This window comes from Wallemia ichthyophaga (assembly GCF_000400465.1).
Source record: "Wallemia ichthyophaga EXF-994 unplaced genomic scaffold scaffold2, whole genome shotgun sequence".
In the NCBI taxonomy this organism is placed as follows: domain Eukaryota; kingdom Fungi; phylum Basidiomycota; class Wallemiomycetes; order Wallemiales; family Wallemiaceae; genus Wallemia; species Wallemia ichthyophaga.
Window position 1 is genome coordinate 689,399 of NW_008806275.1, and position 23,257 is coordinate 712,655.

Genomic DNA, 23,257 nt, shown 5'->3' on the forward strand with positions numbered 1-23,257 from the left:
CTAATAATACTCATGTCTAGACATAACATACAATGCATATATATAATAGCAAAAATAGCAAATTTCAAAACTTGTGGGTGCTCGAAATTAATGTATATTTCATCACTCATCCTAGTCCTGCTGGTAGCCTCCTCTACCCCTGTAGCCTCCTCTGCCTCTAAATCCACCTCTACCTCTATTACCACCTCTATTACCACCTCTGCCACCGGCACTACCATGGTTCTCTGAAGCGTGCGTGATTGGTATGTTGTGATCACCAAACTGCAAAGATGTCGGATGCTGCTGCTGCTGCTGACTGAGAAGATGAGGTGGAGGTGCTCTGTTGCTACCGGCTGGGTTCGCCATATGAGGTGGAGGTGCTCTGTTTCTTGGTAGAGTTGGTTGAGCTGGTTGAGCTGACACAGAAGACCCAGAGAAAGCAGGTCTGTCATAATTAAGTGGCGGTGGACGCGGTCTAAAAGTAGGCTGCTGTGGTTGCTGTAGTTGCTGCATTTGCTGCATCTGTTGATGTGGAGGCAGAGGACGACCGCTAAACTTGGGCTGTCTGCCAACAGCATTCGGACCACTGGCACCGCCACCCAAACTCAATGCGTCAGCGAGATTTTTCTGATGAGAAGATGGCTGCTGTTGATTGAAACGTCCTTTGTGAGCACCATTATAGCCAGATTTCGGTCCTGGTGAGAAGTGTTCCTGCGGTGCTGAAGTCGCTGGCTTCACATAGCGATCACCACCCAATGCCGGACGCGGTCCAATCTGTCTCTTGAATGGTGGAGCGGGCTTTTCATACTGCGCATTCTCGGCCATTCCATCCATGCTAGCCACATACTGCTCATTACTAAGGTTGAGCACGGCATATGAAGGTATCGTCGCACCCCTGTAAGCGCTACATTTACCGCCAAGCGTCGTGCCACTCATGAAGGGCTCATCCATAACCACATCGATTAGATTGTTTGATGCTATTCCAACGACTGTGCCTCTCGACGTCAAGTTCACCTTGCCGTGGTCGGCGACATACACCACTCTGTCACAAAGTCTGAACTGCTGGTTGATAATACGCGTAGATGCGTGGTTTGGCTTGAGGACAGCGTGGCGAGGAACGTTCTTCACTATCGCCTTCTTTGGCTCGACTTTCTTACTCGCATCAGCTAAATCCTCGGAAAGCTTCTCGACTTGGGCTATAGACTCGGTTGACATTTGGTTGACGAATAGAGAGACTGTCTCGAATGTATTGACCTTCTTGGCCTTGAGCCACTTTTGTATTTCTGCCAAACGCACAGCTGCTTCATCTTGATCTTGCCATATTTCGTCGTAGTTGTTGACACCCTTGTTTCTATCAAGACGCATAAATACTTCGGGGAAATTTTGCTTTTATGATTATAAGAAAATGACTCATGAAACCAGTAAAACTTACTTTATACTCTCCAACAAGTTCAGAGGCTTTATCGGAATACTCCCAACCAACATGGTTCTTTTGCGTATAACCCGCCACCTTCTCACCCTTAGCTTCAAACTTGAGATTAAGACCAATGTTGATGTTTTTACCATCAGGTCCTACAATAGTCAATGCAGAAGTGATCTTTGACAAAGTGAGTGATTGAATACGATGGAGCTGTGCCACTTTTGGTGAGATGTAGTAATTCTCGCTGTTCGAAGCTTTGCCAATCGCGTTAAATTTAGGTCTTTCAGTAAGATTAGGCATGAGAACAAGACGTAGTGTCATAGTGTTGCTCTTGTTGTCGGCTGCTTCGACTGTAGCGGGCGAACCGTATTTCACGCCTAAGAAGAACAACTGCGTACCGACAGAGAACTCCTCTTCAAGTGGTGGCGCGGCTTGCTCCAAATAACGCTCATCTTCAGACTCTACTTCAAGCACGGTAGTCTGTAGCGGATACTGTTGCTCATTCTCTTCGTAGTCTTTGACGAGTTCGCCTGAGAGTTTTCTCTTGAGACCTATGCAATTGAGTTAGAATGAAATAGTTAACTACCACTAAACCCACCCTTCAAAGGACGCGCATGAACCATGATATCAACCACACCGATACGTACAGCGCGGCTCTTGGAGTAAGTGGTCTCCAGACGTTCGCTGTCTCTAGCAAACTTTGCTGATAAGCTAGCTTCCTCTTGTACGATATTTCCCTCAAGAGTGTATTTGGCATTCTCGTCGCTAATACCGGCAACGAACGCTTCCTGCAAGAAAGGCCAATTGATGAAGACCCTCTTACCCAGCAAGGACCCAGCGACATCCTTAGCAGTGTGATTCTCATACTTGTTGACGGTCACAATCACGATAGAGTCCTTTCTCGATGGCTGGTTGAACACCATAACGCCATGCTTGTGGAGCAGCGACTCGAACTCTAGATTGTAGAGGGTGGGAAATCCAGCAAGTGCTTGTTTACCACTACGTGCGTGTGGCACCAAACCCTGTCTGAAAGCACCTTCGCCGAGAGCTGGAAGAGTATAGACACACTCATTACACTTATCGTTGACTATGGTGGTGAACTTTTCATGTGTCGATTCGTACTTCTGGCCCTCTCTGGTGCCATCATACTTGAAAATTGTTGCATCACCAAACGAGTTGCGGAGTCTCTCTTCTGGGGTCAAGGCTTGCTCCACTCTTCTCATAGTACCGAGTAAGAGTTGTTCATCGATGAAGGGAATCTTGATGATAGCCTCCCATTCCTGCTTCTTGCCATTCATATCCTTTTCGAATTTCTCAGGGTAGAACTTGATAATTGGTGATGTCTCCTCTGTCATCAAGTCTCTGTATACAAGAGGCACCAACTCTTTAGAAGCAGATGGGAGAACACCCATGAGCTGTTCAAACGGCTTAAACGGAAAGCCTTTTTCATATTCGCACTTAATATCTCCCATATCAACGATATCTGAGATTTTTGGTGCGTAGTAGTAGTCGTAAAACCAGCCCCAAGAAACGCAGCCCTCGTAGTAGTACTTAATAACCCATTGAATACCCTCGACATAGCGCTGTACCAGTCGTCTAACTTGTTCAGGTTGCGATGTCTTATTGAAACCCAGCTTGCTGCTGTAGTACTCTTCCTTCCAACCCTTGAATCGACCTTCGAAGCTTCTATCAATGGCATTTTCTTGTTCTTCGTAGATTTCTTCTGGATCGTCAACAACCTTGCGTGGATTCAAAGCTGTGAAAGATTTCATGAAGTTGGCACTGAAACCGCTGACTTGGAGATTCTCCATTTCATCCTCGAGAGCATCTGGATTGTTGAGGTCGTTTTCAATTTCGCTATCAGAGGAGTTGTCATCAAGCGCCATGCCGATTCTTTGTGCTGCTGATAGACCTTCGCGTTTGGTAGCTGATACAGGGACTCTGACCACAGCTTTGGGTACGCCGTCTGCGGCAAAGTGATCATATTCAAGGACGAGGCTGAAATTTTCAGAAATTGCATGCAGGTATTCCCTTTCAGATTCGCCAAGTGGGAGTGGCAACTCCAAGAAGCCACCCTTCTGTGAGAGGGATCCAGAGGTGATACTTTGAGTGAGCATTTCATGCAATTTAGCCTGCTTAGTGGTCATGGTGGTCTTGCCCTCTTCAAGGACTAGCGGAGTGTGTTGACTAACTGGACCATTAGCCATATCAGTGTCAACCATTTCATCCTTGAACACGGTCTTTTCAAAGTCGTGAAGATGGTTCATGACGAGTTGCAAACGGTTGAAGTTGATGTTTCCAAGTACATTGATGTATCCACCGGCGTCTTTCAATATCTTCTTGTAAGATGAGAACAAGAGCTCAAGTGCGCCGTCATTAATGTGAAAACCAGGCAAATGCGGAAGGAAATCATTACCGACGAGAATAGCGAGGAGGATAAAGTCATCGATGATTCTCTCCAAATCATAGTCGAATGGGAGTGTGTGCCTAATTTCCTTAAACTCAAGGTCCAAGTATTCACGGAAGAGCGAGAGGTGCATCAAGTAAAACTTCTGATGTTCAAGGCCTTCACTCTTCTTTTTTTTCTGTGGACCGAAAGTAACTTCCTCTCTAAGCAGACAGAAGTGAGGCTCGTGGGAGAGAAGGCCGAGCATGATGAGATCAGCGTCTAAACCGTAAAGACAGTGTCTCATGTTAGGGTTGTAATGAGGCTGAGCCTTAGTAAGACGAATGAATTCCTGGATCTTGTGCTCTCCTTCACCAGGAACTTCGTGGCCAGATAAGATAACGTCAATGCCCTGCCATAAAGCATCCTCGGAGATTTTCTTGTGAACGAAATATTTGAGTTGCTGGGAGAGCTTAGCCATGAAAGTGGTTCCTGGAGTGATACAGTTGCTGTTGAATGCGTCATCAATGTTTTCACCCAAACGTTCAGCTTTTGTAAGGTTTTCAGCGTGTTCTTGAGCAGTTCTAAATCGACGGCTACGTTGCTGGTTCATCTTGGCACGAGGAGCAACACCGTCAACGGCCATGAAGAATGTCTTGCGAGGTCTAATTTTCGAGAAGAGAAATTCAATGTACTAATTGTTGTTGTTAAAACATCTACCATATCTAATATATCCAAACTAACCTTGAATATATTCTGTACCATATCAGTCTCATTAACCTTGCGTACGGATCCTTGGCCTGTATTTGCAGCGCAAGTGTGGATGATACCATTCATATCCAAGTATAAGCAGTCTGTGTGGTTGGTTAGAATCCAATTCGATATCGAGTGGCACACCTACCAAACTCAGGAATACGATTATCTTCAACCAGTTGACTTGTAAGCGGGTATCTTTCACTGTGGATGCTGTCAGCGTCATATAAATCACGCATATTCCTCTACTCACGATACATATCTGAAGAACTGAGAGATATCAATAAGTATTATACGTATTGGAGAGATGAACGTACTTTTGGAATACCTGAGATTTGCTTGTTAGTAATGCGAATTTAAATTATTTAGACTCACCCATTTTAGATTTACTATGTGATGATGGTTGTCGTCAAATGAATTGAGAAGATACGGTAATCAACGATATCAACAAAATGCATTAATCCTCCCAGAGGTTTGCGTTTACAAGAAATAAAGTTAAGAATCGTGAAAACAAATTAGACCAAGTCAAAGATCCCTCTTTACTTGGACTGTTTCACTTAGCACTTGGCACTTTGCACCTTGCAATTAGTGATGGAATCTGCGTCTGTTGTGCTGATCCCTCTTAACTTTCATTCTCTTCATTTTGTCATCGTCTACGAGTCTTCTCTGTACTTGTCCACGGCAAGATACGAATTCATCTTGACACGAGTACGCAGTACCTGGAACCCAGTCGTTGTTACATTGCGTCCATTGTGATTCACAGTCTTGTTCGGCAGTTGCTTGTTGGCCAGAGTTGTTTTTCTGGTTTGCATTGTTATTCTGCTGCCCTGAGCCTTTGTCTTGTTGAGCAGAGCCATCATTTTCGTCGGCATCGTCATAATCATTTGAATTGTTGTTGGACCCATCATTAGAGCCATTGTCAGAGTTTCCGTTGCCTTGGTTACCCTGATCTACCTGTTGAGCATGAACATTTGCAGAAGATTGAGCAGGAGCGAACTTTTTGAAGTTAGATTGTGTGGCGCTTGATGTAGAGTTATCAGAGTTATCAGAACCATCTGAAGTACCATCACCACCACCACCGGAAGCAGCACCCTGTCCAACAGTGATAAGCTCAGGACCTGGGAATTGGTATGCTGAATCAGACTGAACGTTATAGATATCACTACCACTCGAAGCTAAACCAGCATCAGACCAGCTGTAAGTACCTGGGAAAGTAGCCGTTGCGTCGTCGCTGTAGGTGTTTGAACCATCACCTGTGATAGTCCATGACACGCAGCGAGGGTAGTACTGTGGCCTTGAAGCATGAAGTGAAATTATCTCAGTTCTCATGAGGTAGTCACCTGTTTTTAAATGCTGTGAGACAATCTTCTAGATGAAAAATCTTCTTTTGTCACTCACCAGCTGCGAGATCCTCTGGGATAGTCACTTGGTATCCGCCACCATTCATCAATGAAGCTTGCTTCCACTGTCCGTTTTCGAAACCAACTTGATCGATCTTGAACCATTTAGCTGAATCAGCGTTCATGTTGGCACAGTCGGTGGTACATTGTGCCATATAAGTGATTATTGGACCTGTATTGTGTGGCCACTGCTGCTGAGCTGTCTCTTCCCACCAGAGAGTCATAGTGGACCCAGCACCAATCGTAGCAACACTATTTGGTGATGAGTTTGGACCACAAAACATATCCGATGAGTATGGGTCCTTGATTGGGTTGATACCAGAGGTCCACTCTGGTGCATTTTGTGAGGACTGATTAGGGTCAGGACCGTTGAAGCCTTGACCATTCACGTCTATGTAAGAAACCACACCGTGTGCGAGTGCTGAGCTAGCTAAAGAGAGTGCGACGAATGCGTTAACCATTTTTACAAGACCGGCTTGTTTGAACGACTTTTGAAGAACTTGGGTTGTTGAGATGACCTAAGAGAGAACAATGACATTTACGAATTTTTCTTATTACAGGGCAGGAACGGTAAAAAACCGATGACCAGGGTAATAGCGCATGTACATACGATCGGTCAAATTGATAACAGCAATTGGTAAATTCTCATATAATCCTGCACACTTCCTACTATGCTAGTTATCTAGTTGCCATTCCCCACTTCAAATTTGGTTACAGGGCTTGCCCGCTATTCAAGACCGGCCAACCTCCACATCGAAGAGGCGGGAAACTGCTCACTGCCTCAATATATGTTTGTAAAAAGACCCATTCAAAGATCACACTTGGAAAAGTGAGACTATGCGGACAGAGAGACACACAGTGGTGATGTCACCGATAGAAACTTTCGTGTGCGTTTGACTTTTAATTTGTATCCAAACATAGATACTAAAAATAGTACAGTCAGCTTCACTGCGCGCGTCTCAAGACAGCGGATGTTGAGAAGACCCTGGTATTTTGAAAAGTTCCGAGATTCGCTAAATGAGCGCGTTTAAAGGGTGAGTTTAAGAATGTGAGATAAGAGTACTACATTCAAGAGCGGATAACGTAATTGTATCGATTGCTTATTCACGGCTTCCCTGTAAGCACGGCGCAGACCTTCTAGTCGCACGTTCCTGAAACAGTCTTAAACGAGACGGCATATACATGAATAAGACAGTTATCCAATCAAACTTAAAATCCAAAAACATCTCACCAAGTCACAAATCAAACAATACTGAAATCCAAGACGCCATATTCATGAGAAGTAATAAAGATATAGATGCCTTATCCTGAAGGTATCTAGAAACGAAGGAAATATCTACACGATATATAAAGCGGGTAAAAAACGAAAGGTTAAAGCAAAGCATCAGAAGAATTCCATTCTCCGATCCGTTTTGGGTGAATGAACATAACCGTCTCTAAAAAGCAATCTAGTGGTGGCGACGAGCGTGTTGAGCGTGCTGGTTGTGCATGTCTCTCTTGACTCTCTTGGTCGTCATTTTGGCGTTAGAGTTCAATCTTCTTTGGACAGATTGGCCACGACATTGTGCCCATTGGTCTTTGCAGGTGAAGTCAGTGCCTGGGACGTAGTCCTTGTTGCATTGAGTCCACTTAGACTCGCACTCATCCTCATTTGCTTGAGTTGCACACGATGGGTTTGAGGACGCGGTGTTTGAGTCGTCGTTGCAAGTTGATGACTCGTCTTCCTCATCAGCACCGTCATCTTGCTTATCACTGTCTGTGGATTGGGAGTCGTCGTTGCTTCTATAGGAAGCTTGACCACCTTGACCGACGGTAACAAGTGGTGGACCAGGGAACTGGTATTGTTCGTCAGAGTGTACGTTGTAGATACCACCACCGCTAATAGATAAGCCAGGGTCAGACCAGCTGTAAGTACCAGGGAAGCTACCCCAAGCGTCGTTACTGTAAGTGTTGCTGCCACCGCTACCGTAGATATGGAATGAAACACAAGATGGGTAGTATTGTGGCTTTTGTGCGTGAAGGGAGATAATCTCAGTTCTCATGAGGTAGTCGCCTGTAGTAATCAACTGTGAGTCAATGTACTTTGAAAAGAAAAACACACCCACCCTCTTCGAGATCCCATGGGATGGTGATGGTGTAACCAGCGCTGTTCATCAAAGAAGCTTGCTTCCATTGGCCATTCTCGAAACCTTTTTGATCAATCTTGAACCAGTTTGCCGAGTCAGCGTTCATGGTCGAACAGTCACCGCTCCAGCAGCGGGCCAAGTAGGTGATAATTGGACCCGTGTTATGTGGCCATTGTGAGTATTGCGTCTCCTCCCAGTAGATGTTCATGGAAGAGCCAGCTCCGATGTAGCCTTTGCCATTGGCGTAAGCGTTTGGACCGCAGAACATGTCTGGTGAGTATGGGTCCTTGATAGGGTTGATACCAGCGGTCCATTCGGCAGCGCCAGGAGACGCTTGGTTTGGCTCTGGACCATTGAAGCCTTGGCCTTCAACGTTAATGTACGACACGATACCGTGAGCGAGTGCAGAGCTAGCTAACGAGAGTGCGGCAACTGTCTTAAACATTTTCGTTCGTAAGTAAGGACCGGCCTTGAATTTGGATCTAAAGTACAAGAAGAAAGAACGCACGTCCCTTTATACGTAAAATTTGTAGGGTTACACTGGCGGACGGCACTAAACGTCACTTAGTAGTTTTAAGCGTGTGAGGACAAGCACCGCTATAATAAACGCGTATATAAATAAGGTTGACTTACTTTTGGGATAATTCGTGGAGTGCCTATTGAAGGGGGCTAGCTTTACGTGACATGTTCGAGACCTGGCGATGACGAGGAGACGTTCTCTAACATCTATTTTTGTTTTCAAGGGCAGCTCAGAGCACAAACGAGTGCGTTATGGGAAATTTGTGCATTTCATACATGTCATCAGTTGAAGTGGTGTTTTGAGGCTGTGATTGGTATATACGCACGTGCTTAGAAGCCATGTAGCTAGAGCCACGAGTATATTTGCATTTAAGCGTGTTTTGAAACTATTCCACACAGCTTCATTGGTGGATGTAGACAGCTGTGCGCTGTACCAGAGACCTTATTAAGCGGACGATAAGAGCTTCGAAAGGGAGCGACGAGTAGAGCGCGCAATTTATCGCCCCCACTGACACCCGCAAAGTCAAAATCACTTGCCCACAATTGATGACTCAAGAAGGCTGCGCCGGAGACTGAAAACTTTAACAGTCGTCTAGCGTCAAAAGAGAAAAGAGAGCACAGACGAAGTTCTCAGTCTTTTTGTAGTACCACTCACCTGAAATTGCAAAATTAATTTTAAAATCTCTGACCAGCAGTTACTCTGATCCAAGATTTTGGATTTTCCCGACCACGACCTTGGAAATTGGATAAAATGAGCATGAACAGTAAAGATATAGATAAATTAGAAGCGTCGTCTTCAGAAGAGGAGGAGGAGATAAAGGAGAAATATGATAGCCACAGTCGGCCGTCATCTTCCAACAGCACGACGCCGGCGAATCCAGCGAGTGCGAATCCTACAAAGTCGCACAATCACGGCAGCACATCGCCAACGACGCCACGCCTGCCGAGCAGCTTAGCAGCGAAAATGGCAGCGATGGTGAATAGAGGCAGAGTATCGAAAGAAAGAGACACTGGCAGCACGAGCAGCGGTGGTAATGTGAGCAACATGCAATCGAAAGGTGGCCAGCCAGTGGGAGCTGGGCTTCGGAGCATGCGTCAAGCGCCCCTCCCGCCGAACCAGCTGCGTGAGAAGATGGAAGCCATGTCAATGAATGACAAGGTGGAAGTGGAGAGGTCATCTCCACAGCAGAAAACAGCAGCAACGCCCTCACCCCCTGGTGGACTCGCAGCGAGACGGGGTATGAAACTTAGCATGAACAACAACCCCGCGCCACCAGCAGGCAACACACCCAAAAAGCGTGGCCCGCCTGGAAAGCTGAACCTCAGCAACGATGACGGCAAGCACGATACCCCTTTCTCCAAATTCTCAGACATCGTTGACCCTTCTGGTAAACTCAATTTCGGAGAAGGGAAGGCAGTGCTGCATGCATCAGGAGTCAACTTTTCCACCGGGCACTCATTTAATATTAAAATCGAAGATCTAGAACTGCAGGAGGAGCTTGGCAGGGGAGCGTACGGAGGGGTGCGCAAAGCCAAGCACAGATCGACAGGCGTGGTGATGGCAATTAAGGAGATACAATTAGAACTAGACAAGAGTAAACTCGCAGGTATTGCTATGGAATTGGATATCCTTCATCGCGCAGTCAAGCCCCAGATAGTTGAGTTTTACGGTGCATTCTTCGTCGAAGGCTGTATTTTTTACTGCATGGAGTTCATGGATGCGGGATCGCTCGATAAACTCTACTCGCCTACATTCGGTGTACCCGAGGATATCCTAGCGTTTGTGACGAAGAATCTGATCATTGGATTACAATTCCTCAAAGATGATCTGCAGATTATACACAGAGGTGGGTGTGTGTTGATTTGGTTGACTGGATTCTAACACTTCTTCCAGACGTCAAACCCACAAACGTGCTAATCAACAGACGCGGTAAAGTCAAGATATGTGATTTCGGTGTATCGGGACAACTCGAGAAGTCACTAGCCAAGACCAACATAGGATGTCAATCGTACATGGCAGTGAGTGGGAGATATACGCATGTTTACACCTTACTAACAGAATACATAGCCAGAAAGAATACAGTCACCAGAAAGTGGTGTGCACGCCTCGTTTTACACTGTAAGCTCCGACGTTTGGAGTCTAGGATTAACAATGGTGGAGTGTTCGCGCGGTGAATACCCATACTCTTTCTCGAATGTCCTCGCGCAACTGCAGGAGATAGTCAAAGGACCAGCGCCCGAACTGCCAGCTACATACTCGGAAACGGCAAAGGACTTTATACACTCGACGCTGCGCAAGGACCCGAACGCGCGACCACAATACCAGGAATTACTGGAACATCCCTTCCTTGCATATGACAAAGAGCCAGATGTGTTTAGGTGGATTGAAGACGCACTGAGGGCTAAGAACGGCGGCAACTTGCCAGATTCGATACCAGAGTCTGAACCTAGTCATCATTATGAGAGGTCGCATTAGAGTGGTATTAATTGACATGTGTAATTTTGATTCTATTTCTTTTATGTTGTGGGTTGATGAATGGCGTTGATGGGGTGATCGACCGGTGGACCGAGTATCAGTGGAAAATAAGAGAAAGAGCTGTGTATGAGGATGAGGATGGGGATAATAATGAGGGCAATTATAATGCTACAGATACAAACGAATTCAGTCCCGTCGTGCATCACCTACCACAGCGCGCACTCGATGTAAAAACAGAAATAGTTGGAGGAATAGACATAACACCCGCCTCGTCATCGCATGACGAATGCATAGTAACGATAGTTGTTCTATCCGTCCACGCCCAGCGCGTGCTCTACACGTATCACGAGGCGCACGCAATCAGCGAACCGTACGTTCCTTCGTATCTAGCGATGCGGGAGAGCGGGCCAATACGCAGGGCGTACACCAACTTCACAGCGCACACGCTCAATCCGATGCACACACCCGCCGTGTGGCTGATAGACGGCAATGGCAGGCTTCACGAGAGGGAAGCAGGACTAGCTACGCAGGTTGGCGTCGAGCTCGGTATAAGGACGGTGGGGGTGACTAAGAATTACTATCCAATGACCCATTTCCACGGTGCACTCAGCCATCCCAAGCTGTTTAAAGGGCTGGCTCAACAACTACTCAATAGGCGCGGCGATTGGATTGGGTTGCCTGGCGCGTCTGAGAATGCTTCTGCTAACACCTACATCGGCGCTGCTCTCCTCACCGGACGCAATGCTACCAATCCAGTCTTCGTGTCAGCGGGTCATAGATGTTCATTGCAATTCGCCCTAAGTGTCACATACGCTCTCTCTAAACACCGCATTCCTTTGCCAATTGCCCTTGCTGATAAGGCGGGCAGGCAGTATATGCGAGAACACAGCTACCACTGCTAATATTGATAAAAAATCATGCTATGAATTTGTATGTGAATGACATGTGTAATGATAATATGAAATATATAAGAAATTGAAAGTTGAGTTAGTTAGTTTCTCACTTTGAAAGTAGGTTCGATGAAATCCAGCTTGTTGCTATATCCACTGCGATGCTCTTACTTGGCAAGCTTGGGACCAGCGTTGATGACAGCCTGGGAAAGACCTTGGGCATACTTGTCGAAAGCACCGTTAAAGAGACCGCCAAGCTTGTTAATCTCCTTGTCAAGTGCAGCAGTGTCCTTCCATGCTTTCGATGGGTTGAGAAGCTCTGAAGGCACGCCTTCGATGCTCTTTGGAATCTGGAGGTTGAAGATGGAGAAAGGCTCGAATTCACTCTTGCCCAAGCTGCCGTCGTGGATGGCGTTGATGATAGCACGAGTGTACTTCAATGGACACCTCTTGCCAACACCAAACTTACCACCAACCCAACCAGTGTTGATCAACCAGCAGTTAGTGTTGGCTTTGTTCATCCTCTCTGCCAACATCTTGGCATATCTACCTGGATGCAATACGATGAATGGCTGACCGTAGCAAGTGGAGAATGTTGGTGATGGCTCCAAAATACCATCCTCAGTTCCAGGCGTCTTGGAGGTGTAACCTGCAATAAAGTGGTATTGGGCTTGCTCTTCGGTGAGTTTGCTGACTGGTGGTAAAACACCATAAGCATCACAAGTCAACATGATGATATTTGATGGTTGATTTCTACTCAGGCAAGGTATTTTGGCGTTCTCAATGTACTCGATTGGATAAGCGCATCTAGTGTTCTCGGTGATCATGACATCTTCATAGTTTGGTTCGCGTGTACGAGAATCATAGACGACGTTTTCTAAAACAGAGCCAAATTTGATAGCGTTGTAGATTTCAGGCTCCTTCTCTTTAGAGAGACCGATAGTCTTGGCGTAACAGCCACCTTCGATGTTGAAGACACCGTTATCAGCCCAAACGTGTTCATCGTCACCGATAAGTTTGCGTTGGGGGTCTGCAGAGAGAGTGGTCTTGCCTGTACCACTCAAACCGAAGAAGAGAGTGACGTCACCTTTCTCACCCTCGTTGGCGGAAGAGTGCAAAGACAATTGACCAAATTTGACTGGTTGGAGATAGTGCATGACAGAGAAGATACCCTTCTTCATTTCACCAGCGTATTCGGTACCTAGGATAACCATTTCCATACGCTTGAAGTTAATTTCAACCGAGGTGGCGGAAGTCATACCGGCAGTGAATCTGTTGGCTGGGAATTGACCAGCGTTGTAGATGGTAAAGTCAGGTTCGCCCCAATTGTCCAATTCCTCTTTGGATGGTCTGATAAGCATATTCTGCATGAAGAGAGCATGGTATGCTCTAGCACAGATGACTCTAACTTTGATTCTGTACTTTGGATCCCAGCCAGCGAAAGCGTCAACGACGTAAACATCATCGCGTGTGTTGAGGTAATCGATGGCACTGAGTGGGAGTATGAGATCATAGAAGAATGATAAAGACGTCTACTCACCGTTCGCGATTAATTTCAAAAACATGCTCAGGCATTCTGATATTCACAGGGCCCCACCAGATATCGTCCATAGAGGTCTCTTCAAAGACGATACGCTTGTCGCGGGGACTGCGGCCAGTCTTCTTACCAGAGAAGTTGATGAGAGCGCCGTTGGAGGAAATAACAGCGCCTTCTTTCTGGACAGCGTCTTCGTAGAGCTGAGCGACGGCAGAGTTACGCTGAGGGTGGGGTAAGATGGGTGAAATGGACGGGTAGCCATCAACTCACCTTCACATGAATTCTATCCACTTCAAAACCAGCGTCTGAGAGAGAATGCAATTCATTTGGGAGAGCTGTGATTGGTTAGAATGGACTAGCCTGTATGAATCCCAACACACTAAGAAATTGCTGCTTATTTAAAGACATATTGTAAAATCCAAGTTGGTTGTACAGGATAAAGAGTATTTTCCCCTTTTTTAAATATCTCGGCACTGCACGGTTACCACGAGTAGCATATGACATTAGACGGAGTGACCGAATTATTTTCATTTTTAGTTTTAAATGTGTGTGATTTGAGGGTATATTAGGTTATTTACGGTGATATATGGTTATATTAGGTTATATTCACGTTATCATATGCAGTTCCTGTCAGTATCCCGTGTTCAATCGAATTGAAACGCGTTCAAATGTGTTCATTGAGCTGATTTGATCAATAATCGAGATATATCTCAATTATTATTTAATTCATCATCTAGTTATATCCAAATACACACAAAAACACACACTCTCTCTCAAATCTTCATTCTAATTCCTGCGGCTACAACATCTTTTCTAGTCGCTTAGCGAAGATGCGAGATTGATAGGTACGAGGTGATCGTAGTTTGTTTAATTAATATATTCTTAGTCTGTATCTTCTGTGTATTCATTCTGTGTTCCTTGTCTTCGCCGCTTTGTTTATCCCTGTTGCTTGGCAGTGCGCTTGCAAATCATCTTGGCAGATAGATGCCAAGCTGGGGTAGTATTTCCGAGTTTAAATGGTGTAAGCGGGGTTATTCAGGGTGGCGTGCAGTTTAACTGGTCATATCACTAGTAAAATTGCGCTGTCTGATGACATGTATATTAGTAGATACACTCGGATATACTCGGATATACTCAGATACCCTCAGATATTCTCGATTATACCGTAATAAATAATTATCTATTAATAACGACTATAATATTAATGCGATTAAACATTTGGGTATAGACGATTCCCTCGTCATTTAACCTGATTACTCTCCTCCCTCTTATTACGCTCCCTACGCATTTTCAAACTACGCAGCATCTCCTCCAACTCCTTCATGCTCGCCTTTGGTCTCATTCCGTTTTCTGACTGTGACGACAGTGGCGAAATATTGCTACCGGTGCTGCTCATTGATGGGTGAGCGTGGTATCTCTTTGAGTTTGTGGGTGTGTGCATCGGTGTATTTGTCTGTATTGGTTGCGGTTGCGTTCGCGGTTTATAAAACAAATCTTCTTTGTTGTTCTCCCCATCACCATCACCAATCTCGACCACCTCACCCCCCTCGTCTTCAGCCACTTGCCCAAGTCTACCACTGCACTGCCTCGATATTCCCATATTGAGGCTGTTCAAATACGCATCAGTGCTTAAGCGCTTAGACAGTGAATCGCCGGGTGTGTTGAATGTCATATTAGCGTCACTATTTGCGAATGGGTGGGGTGTCTGCGAGGCATGCTGGGTGTTTTGGGTGTTTTGAGTGTGTTGGTGCTGGGGTTGCATGAGATGCTCATCATGCCCCGAATTTCGCAGTCGTTCAGCAGAACGCAGCTTATTATTCACCATTTCCACGTCAAGTGCTAATCTCGATCCTGATTCTGGTGGGTGCACAAATCGCAGCAAATCAACAGACGGGTTTATCGCTCTATGACTCCTACTTGCAGTACTTATATTAGCCGATTCTGGTGCATTCCATCCACTTGCACTTGCACCTGGACTTGCTCCTGAATCAATCGCCTCTGGACTTTTGTCTTTTTCTTTACACATCTGCTCCACCCCCACTTCCACTCCTACTTCCTCAGGCCATCTACGTGGTATAGGGTGGGTGGTAAATGTAGTGTATGACTTCTTTTCTATCGACTCCTGCGCTCTTCTCCTCGGCGACTTTCGTGGAATTGGCGGTGTAGGTAGTGGGTAACCAAGGAAGACAGGGTGATCTATATCTCTACTCGGCGGATTTGGTGAAGTATGCATATCAGTAAAAGTATTTTCCTGTGGTGGGAGCGTGATTGTAACCGCTGGTGCAACTTCTCTGCTGTGCGTCACAAGTAAGTAATACCATCCAATCCAACACAATGTACTCACTCACCTTCTGCCTTCACCTTTGCGTCTGCGACTATCTTCTCCATTGAGAAAATCGCCTGGTGCATCATGTGCATCACTAGTATGCGACACATCTACCCCCATTGCTGGGCTAGGTCTAGTAAGTGACGCTTGAGATACACCTCTCGACGCTTGCATGATATCGCCAGTGCGGATAGGGGGTAAGGGAGCATCACGCAACTCTTCCATTACGCTGCTCGTGCTGTTGGTGTTGCTACTATCACGTGTATCGTGTACGTGTGTGCCGTGTGCGCTGTGCACACCTGGCAACAGTGTTGCTGATGGTGGTGGACGATGATCGAGTGTAGCGACATCAGAAGCAATGCTGCGATTGGCTAGGCTGTCATTCACTTCTGACTCCTCCCCATTCCCCTTTTCCACGGCGTGGTAGGCGAGGTAGGTGTCGTATGCCATGCTTCGGCTGCTCGTTGCTGACATACTCCTCGATGAGGAATTAGGAGCACTCTCACGGCTACTCCCACTCCCACTCCCACTCCCGCGACTATGACTGCTCCTTTTCCCACTCACTCCCCCACCTCGCCGCCGCAACTTGGTTTTGGTGTATTCGCTCCCAGTGATAATCGACTTGGAGGGTGAGTATCTCTTCGAACTTCCGCGCTGCGGTATGACGATGCGACGATTTTGTGTATGTGATGAGTGTTCGTCGGTGGACGTAGCGACGCTCCTCGCCGTGGGCGTGGCGGGCGTGGGCGTGGGAGTGGGAGTAGCAGGAATAGCAGATTGCATATGCGAGCTGCCGGGTGGTGCCGGGGAGGAGCTAGTAACAGCGAGGCCAACTTGGCTGGTAGATGGTGACGGATCAACTGTCTGTGCACCGTATGCATAACCATACCCATCGTCATCGCGCACCTGCCCATTATCGATGCGTATCCTGTCGCGCTCTCTCAACACATTCACACTGTCTTTCCCCTGGTTGCTTATGTGCAAATTAAACCCACTCGTCTCGACGCGTAGGTGCAGATCATTCGGGTGGGTGTTCTCCTTGTCCTTGTTGAATGTCCACGCTTGGCTTAGCACTCTCCCACACCCGAGTACTCCTTCCTCTTGGCTGCGCGCCAGGTGTATCTCGAGCGGCTTGCTAGGAACACTCAGGCTTTGTGAGTGCGCCAGTGACGATTTGGTGGAGGATGTAGAGCCTTTGCGGGAGTGCTGAGGGTGCTGAGATTGCCTTGGAGGCGATGAATACTTCTGAGCCGGCTGCTTCTTGGGCGATAACTGCCGCACCTGCCTATTCAATGGCTCTGTATTTGAAAAGTGCCTGCTGATAGAATTCGAAGATCGTGCAAGTGGGCTATTCCCCAGTCTCTGCCAGTAATTTCTCTCTAGATCGAGAAGATGGGCCTGGTGGAGAACATTGGAGATATTCTGGTGATCGTCCCAGCCATTTTCAAGAATGGGTGATGGCTGTGGGGCAGACGCAGACCTGCGACGGTGATTGAGGGTGTCTTGTGGTATATGAGGATGAGGAGGAGGATTTGGATGGAATAAATGCTTTAAGCTATCGCCTCTGTTGTGCTGTTTTTGGTGTACGACGCTGGGAGATTCACCGATATGGGCGTCGTCGATAAGGCTCGGAGGAGGGAGATAAGAACGATTAGAAGGTTTATAGGCCGTGTATTTCTTTTCTTTTTTGTTGAATATCTTGTTCATTGCATCTTCCCCCTTAACGTTCCAGATAGAAAGTGATGTTCTCTAAATTCGACAAAACTCAAATTGGTAACTCGACTGCCATCAAATCTTCGGTACAGAGAGCTATCAGACAGAAATTGCTCGATCAGTTTGAAGGACTTAGAGTGAACGACGGCGCGTTACTCGAACAAATTTGGCCAAAGAAGGAATCTATCTCACTCATTAAATGCCACAATCAGCTTCAGCTTCTCTCCTTCAACGGATTTCCCCTTTTCTTCCAATCCCACGATGACCCTTACGTACCTACGTTGAGACTTCTTCATTTGTGTGCGTTTTTACTGCTTTTCGAGGGGAAAATTCTTACTAACTGATCACAGACCCCCACCTTCTCCCTCCAGTCACCGTCGACAGAGGCGCTATCAGATTCCTAATAGCAGGTGCAAACGTCATGTCTCCCGGTTTGACATCGAAAGGCGGTCAACTACCCCCACCTGAAAAATCCTACCCAGCTAACACTATCGTATCCATCTTTGCTGAAGGTAAGGTTCATCCTGTCGCTATAGGTATCTGCAAAACCTCCACCGAAGAAATCAAAAAAGTTAACAAAGGCATCGGCATTGATCTTCTCCATTTCGTTGGTGATGGTCTCTATAAGTTTGAAAGAATCTGATTTATTACATAGATGTATTTTAGCGTTGATTTGTGTGTGTTTTGTGTGGATTTTGTGTTAAAAGTGATTGTGAAGCTTGAGTTAGTAAATCACTGGTTTTTTAAATTAAGCGCTCATCTTTTTGCTCCAATTTTCGGTTCCGAGTAGTCTCTCAAAGTAACTCCACGAACCGTTCTTAACCTCAAACAAGGTAGATAGCACCCAACATATACTCCAAAAACCACTTAATCAAGCTCATGCTAGTCAAATCACCTGTATAATTAAATTTTACTACAACAGTTTTAAGAGTTTGCAGTTATTATATGAAAATTTGAATTTGATTGTTCAAATATATCAGTTATAAGCAGGGACGTTGTCAACAATTCGAATAGTACAACGGTGCTTGCAATCAGCTTCGTGGCCAAGAGGAATGGCGTTGGGCTCATAACCCAAAGATCCCCGGATCGAAACCGGGCGAAGCTAAAACTTTTGCGCTTCAAATCTTTGCCTAAACGAGTCCTGGTGAGAAAAGATAATTTAATATATTGTGCCACTCCTATATTTTTCTGAGACTATAGGCAAATATTTGCCGTTCGAGATGCCTAACAACCAAGATTTTTTAATTTGTTTTTACGTCGCGATGCTCCAATTGCGCACAAATTCTCCATCTCAATAGCTAAAACAAACATTGATTTGATCAAAAATTTATAAGTTTGCTCATTTCATTCTGGCAGTGATTTCAATCTTCTATTTCACGCTCCACACAAACGATTATAAAGAATTTGTGCAATAGAATTTCCTTAGGATCTCACTCAGTAGTTATAGGGCTCATTTCGTTAACAATATAAATCCTACCGCAGAACTCGCAGACTTTGCGCCTTATCTGTAGCGTGAAACATTGCAAATATGGTAGATATTCAATCTTAATTAAGTCATCTCACGGTGGCGATAGTGTTATGCCCTAGATTGACCATATCCAGCGCGAATCACTTCTAAAGTAGAAGAAAAAATAGTGACGTAGAATGTTTTTGCTTTTTAGGCCGCGTTTTATTGTGAGTCTGAGCGTATTCTATAGGTTTACTATAAACGATAACCCTGTTTTGAATTCTTTTTCTGCTATAAGAGTTGGGTTGGAAGGGATAGCGTGTAAGAAAGAGCGCTTTGATTTGCTTTGTATACCATAGTCATGCCATTACCTCACTTTTTCGCCCTTTTTTACCCAAGTCTTCAGCCCACTCCGGCACGCACTAAGGCACCCACCAGCCAGTCTCCACATACCGAGTCAAGGTGAGTAAAGTGTGATAACGTCATTAAGGGGGGGGGCTAGATAAAAGGTTGGCCAGCACGTGAACTGATTTACACCTAACCTAACACCGCAAACCTCTTTACACAAGAAATGCCATCAGTATTCATTAGGGGGGCTACAGGGCTAGTAGGAAGAGCGTTAGTGCATGAGCTGCAAGAGCACGCATATCAGATAAGCGTGCTAGCTCTGAGTGAAGCGAATGTGCTCCAACTGCAATCTCAAGGAGACGGAGTGAGAGTGGTTCGCGGGAGTCTCGATGACTTGGCCACTCTCAAAGCAAAAGCAGCGTGGAAGGATATTGATGGGGTGATCCACCTTGCCTTCATCCACAAGTCAGACCAGTATGCGCAGTCGTCTGAGGTGGATGCGAAGGCCATTGCAGCTTTGGGCGACGGACTTAGGGAGGTTGCTAGTGAGAGCGAGGGAAGGCGCAATGCGAAAGCGCTCGTGGCGAGCTCTGCTGTCGCGGTAGATGCCCAAGGTAGTGACGGCGTGGCGAGGGAGGCTGATGCTCCACTCGATGTTTTCCGCGTAGAAGCGAAGCAGCTGCTTTGGAGATGGCAGTAAGTGGCGTCACACCAACTGTCATGCAGCTGGCACCAACTGTGCACTGCGACGACGACAAAGCGTTCGTTCGCATCCTCAACAATAGCACTCTCACTCACTGGAAGGCGGTGTATGTGTATCTAATCACTTGGTCAGCTGTGCACCCTAGAGATTTCGCGTCACTCTATCGACTCGCTTTCGAAGCCGCTCGGAAAGGTAAATCGATTGTTTATCACGGTGTGGATGAGTGTCGAGTGCCTTTCAAGAGCATCGCAGAAACTATTGCGCGTAAAACCGACAGCAATACTCAACTATTCTCGCCTCATCAATGTCTTCCAGTACATCGGCTTGTTGACTCATTTCGCACTCCCTGTTTAAACCCACATACAGCGATCGGACTCGCAAAGAGCTCGGCTGGAACCCCACACAAGTAGACCTGTTGAGCGATATTGAGCACAACTATGCTGCTTAGGTTTGTATTAAGTCTGGTTTGGGGTGATAATTAATCCGCCTCAGATCAATTCAGGAGTCCTTGTGAGAGTGTGCTTGCTATCGACGAATGTAACGATATAAAGATAATATTGCAAAATGAAATAATCAATCGAGGCTATAGCTTTGTTGCAGTCCTTGGAGTGTGTCAGTCATTGTATCAAGCTACTATCCTAGTCAATTACACACCAGAAACAAGCTTTGTACGTATACTGCAGCATGCTATTAGGGTTATTGGTGTAAGTCGTATCAATCATTCTCTCCTCCTGTTTAAAGGTGTTTAAACGTTGATTAGCCTATTCCCAAATCAAAACACCCCTCTCACATCTAATCTGAATCCGCATTTTGGTAGCAACGCCTTCAACTCTTCCAGTGTGAGTTCAATAGACGGCTCACCATCTTCGTTACTTTCAAAGTGGTATAAAAGGGGACCTGTTGTAGGTGAGTGGGTGATTGGCAGTTTATCTCGACACCTCGTCGCAACCCACCCAAATTGATAAACTGCCCTCCCGGTCTAAGTACGTGAGAGATTGTTTTGATGTAGTCGATAATATTCTTAGCCTGTGTTTGTTTTTGTGTGTTAGTATCAGAAAGAATTAATCCACACTGCAAAAACCACCCACCGTATCCAAGTAGAAGCATGTCACAACAACATCCCACTGCTCCTTTTCATCATCACCGCCGTAGATTTCGAGGAACTCACCCGCTACGAGTGAGAAATCACTCTCTGGCCCACGGAGGTAATCTAAGGGGAGCACATCAGGTACGGTGATACAGCGTAATTGCGAAGCCGCTGATGGGTGGTTGGAGGATGAGTGAGCGAAAGGGAATAGAGTGTGTTCGTTGCGTTCAGTTGTACGATTGAGAATGAAGAAACTGGCGAGGAGCATAAAGTAGCTGAATTCGTTTCCTTGAAGAGGGTTTTTTTCGTTAGACTGAAGAGCTTTCATACATGCATACACACAAACCTTGACTAGAAAAACCCATTCTGGCAATATCGAATGCTAGTCGAGCTAAACCGGCACCAGGAACGAGAATTTTGGTTTGTAATCTTGTGTAAGTCGTGTTGTCTTAGCTGGATGCTTGAGTAGATTAACAGATATTTACCCACCTCTGCTCCTTTGAGAGGTTTCCGAACTTTTTCTCCAACGTGTCTAGGATTGGGCCGTACGAAGAGCTTCTCTCTTTTTCACCCTGCAATTATCAACGAGTGGAATAGAAGTACATGTCCACCACTCACATCAGAAGACCAATCGCGCACGAATTGCTTCAGTGTCGATAGCAGCTTTTCCATTTGAGTTGGTGTTGGTTTCTCTGGGTGGATTGAAGAGGAAGCGGGGGAGAGTGGTACCTCATGGGAGTGTGAATGTGAGTGTGAGTGTTCGAAGTCTCCAGAGTGTCCTGAGTGCCCCGAATGATCGTGTTGTCCACCATCACACGTGCCAAGTTTTTCCATCTCTAATAACCGATTGAAACTCAACCAAAGCATTCCAAATAGCAAATTACCCACCTCTAGCCTGCTCCTCTTGCTCCATATCTTCAAGCAGTCCATCTCCTTGGCTTCTGATAGCGCTAACAACGAGTGAGTTTGCGTTAATTGCAGTCTCAATCTTCCCTAGACGAGATTTGAAGCCAATTTGATTGAGCAATTCCTTGTGATCATCTGCTAGGCTATGGAAGACACTTAGTTTATTCTTAATTTGACCAAGTGAAGCGATTTGGTAGATATCCAGGACGTTGAGAATTGATTGGCTGATTTAAATGGATGAGATTATATGGTAATATGCACATGTTATACCCACAAATGAGCCTTCTCTTTTGCTGCATTGTGTGCCTTTTCTTGAGCGGAAGACATGTTGAATGTTTAACGAGAAGAGAATAAAAATACAAATTACAAGAAATTACAAAGCAGTACCCCTTTCGAATGACTCGCGTATTTCCCTGTAAAATGAGGTTGTTAGCATGGTGATATAGACGTCACTAATAAAACAAACTTTGTATACTGATTAAAGTACCTGTTGATCTTGTTATTGAAAACCTTATTACGATCATTGATATAAGTCTTGTCTTCCTCCTTCTCTGGTCTCTTTCTTGAAAAGTTCTTACGACGATGAATGTCGTCATTGACTTTGTTTGTCAATTTATCCAAATCTTCATCTGTTGGCTTGTGATCAGCATATATCAGGCTATCAGCCTCTCTATAAAGATCCACGGTTGATGATTTATCTGCATTAGATGAATCATCTGTGATTGTACCAGGTGGCAAACCAAGTGCCTGCTCTTTCTGTTTATTGTAGGTTGCCATATTTGGTTTAATGTATGCAAGATCCTTCTTATAACGGCGCTGGCTGACTTGTTCAGCGTCTGAGTAGCTTTATAAGCCACAAATAACCTAGACAAGGAGAGAACGCACCATCAAATTCAAACCTCGCATTCCTTGCTTTCTGCTTGAGTTTCTTCTCCCAATTTTCATTATCCTCAATGGAATAATCCATATTCTTGGATCTTTCAACATCCTCACCTTCCTCAACGACTCTCTTCTTCTCCTGAATAGCATCTGCAAGCTTCTCCTTCTTTTCCAACTTGTGAGCCACTCTTACTTGATTTTTTGAAGTATTATGCTCATCGTGTACAGCAGCTCTGTTATCTGTTGATGACTTTTGCTGTGAAATGTGAATTTATGATAAAACGAATTGAATACACCAACCATACGCTGCCTCAATTCTTGTAATTTGTTTTCTCTATCGTTGCTCATGGTGGTTATGGTAA

The 23,257-nt window shown here is 45.6% G+C and overlaps 11 protein-coding genes and 1 non-coding gene across 12 annotated transcripts; 5 read left to right on the top strand and 7 right to left on the bottom strand.

Annotated features, from left to right (window-relative positions):
• Positions 1-111: 111 nt before the first annotated feature.
• On the bottom strand, positions 112-4,777 carry J056_002308 (5'-3' exoribonuclease 1; the record flags this gene model as incomplete). Its single annotated transcript, XM_009268172.1, has 5 exons — positions 112-1,365; positions 1,412-1,950; positions 1,998-4,479; positions 4,530-4,639; positions 4,687-4,777. The coding sequence occupies 5 exons, from the start codon at positions 4,775-4,777 to the stop codon at positions 112-114; spliced, it is 4,476 nt and encodes a 1,491-aa protein (XP_009266447.1).
• A 346-nt stretch (positions 4,778-5,123) lies between these two features.
• J056_002309 (Cellulose-growth-specific protein) lies at positions 5,124-6,399 on the bottom strand (the record flags this gene model as incomplete). Its single annotated transcript, XM_009268173.1, has 2 exons — positions 5,124-5,878; positions 5,937-6,399. The coding sequence occupies 2 exons, from the start codon at positions 6,397-6,399 to the stop codon at positions 5,124-5,126; spliced, it is 1,218 nt and encodes a 405-aa protein (XP_009266448.1).
• A 987-nt stretch (positions 6,400-7,386) lies between these two features.
• On the bottom strand, positions 7,387-8,509 carry J056_002310 (Cellulose-growth-specific protein; the record flags this gene model as incomplete). Its single annotated transcript, XM_009268174.1, has 2 exons — positions 7,387-7,991; positions 8,044-8,509. The coding sequence occupies 2 exons, from the start codon at positions 8,507-8,509 to the stop codon at positions 7,387-7,389; spliced, it is 1,071 nt and encodes a 356-aa protein (XP_009266449.1).
• An 825-nt stretch (positions 8,510-9,334) lies between these two features.
• On the top strand, positions 9,335-11,059 carry J056_002311 (Protein kinase wis1; the record flags this gene model as incomplete). Its single annotated transcript, XM_009268175.1, has 3 exons — positions 9,335-10,430; positions 10,478-10,602; positions 10,652-11,059. The coding sequence occupies 3 exons, from the start codon at positions 9,335-9,337 to the stop codon at positions 11,057-11,059; spliced, it is 1,629 nt and encodes a 542-aa protein (XP_009266450.1).
• Positions 11,060-11,115: 56 nt separating this feature from the next.
• Positions 11,116-11,961, top strand: J056_002312 (Endonuclease V; the record flags this gene model as incomplete). Its single annotated transcript, XM_009268176.1, has 1 exon — positions 11,116-11,961. One exon carries the CDS (start codon positions 11,116-11,118, stop codon positions 11,959-11,961), a length of 846 nt encoding a protein of 281 aa, XP_009266451.1.
• A 155-nt stretch (positions 11,962-12,116) lies between these two features.
• On the bottom strand, positions 12,117-13,894 carry J056_002313 (Phosphoenolpyruvate carboxykinase; the record flags this gene model as incomplete). The annotated part of the gene is made up of 4 exons (XM_009268177.1): positions 12,117-13,440; positions 13,490-13,707; positions 13,757-13,821; positions 13,867-13,894. The coding sequence occupies 4 exons, from the start codon at positions 13,892-13,894 to the stop codon at positions 12,117-12,119; spliced, it is 1,635 nt and encodes a 544-aa protein (XP_009266452.1).
• Positions 13,895-14,726: 832 nt separating this feature from the next.
• On the bottom strand, positions 14,727-17,519 carry J056_002314 (uncharacterized protein; the record flags this gene model as incomplete). The annotated part of the gene is made up of 2 exons (XM_009268178.1): positions 14,727-15,780; positions 15,835-17,519. The coding sequence occupies 2 exons, from the start codon at positions 17,517-17,519 to the stop codon at positions 14,727-14,729; spliced, it is 2,739 nt and encodes a 912-aa protein (XP_009266453.1).
• Positions 17,520-17,554: 35 nt separating this feature from the next.
• On the top strand, positions 17,555-18,168 carry J056_002315 (Malignant T-cell-amplified sequence 1; the record flags this gene model as incomplete). Its single annotated transcript, XM_009268179.1, has 2 exons — positions 17,555-17,825; positions 17,876-18,168. 2 exons carry the CDS (start codon positions 17,555-17,557, stop codon positions 18,166-18,168), a joined length of 564 nt encoding a protein of 187 aa, XP_009266454.1.
• Positions 18,169-18,558: 390 nt separating this feature from the next.
• J056_004898 lies at positions 18,559-18,630 on the top strand. The gene has a single exon. It is a non-coding gene; the product is annotated as a tRNA-Met (tRNA).
• A 913-nt stretch (positions 18,631-19,543) lies between these two features.
• Positions 19,544-20,471, top strand: J056_002316 (uncharacterized protein; the record flags this gene model as incomplete). Its single annotated transcript, XM_009268180.1, has 2 exons — positions 19,544-20,016; positions 20,390-20,471. 2 exons carry the CDS (start codon positions 19,544-19,546, stop codon positions 20,469-20,471), a joined length of 555 nt encoding a protein of 184 aa, XP_009266455.1.
• Positions 20,472-20,606: 135 nt separating this feature from the next.
• On the bottom strand, positions 20,607-22,343 carry J056_002317 (UPF0586 protein C.07; the record flags this gene model as incomplete). The annotated part of the gene is made up of 10 exons (XM_009268181.1): positions 20,607-20,625; positions 20,678-20,754; positions 20,814-20,920; positions 20,977-21,049; positions 21,112-21,398; positions 21,457-21,539; positions 21,600-21,682; positions 21,729-21,946; positions 21,999-22,240; positions 22,291-22,343. 10 exons carry the CDS (start codon positions 22,341-22,343, stop codon positions 20,607-20,609), a joined length of 1,242 nt encoding a protein of 413 aa, XP_009266456.1.
• Positions 22,344-22,389: 46 nt separating this feature from the next.
• On the bottom strand, positions 22,390-23,243 carry J056_002318 (Pre-mRNA-splicing factor syf2; the record flags this gene model as incomplete). The annotated part of the gene is made up of 4 exons (XM_009268182.1): positions 22,390-22,429; positions 22,483-22,852; positions 22,902-23,151; positions 23,196-23,243. The coding sequence occupies 4 exons, from the start codon at positions 23,241-23,243 to the stop codon at positions 22,390-22,392; spliced, it is 708 nt and encodes a 235-aa protein (XP_009266457.1).
• Positions 23,244-23,257: the final 14 nt, after the last annotated feature.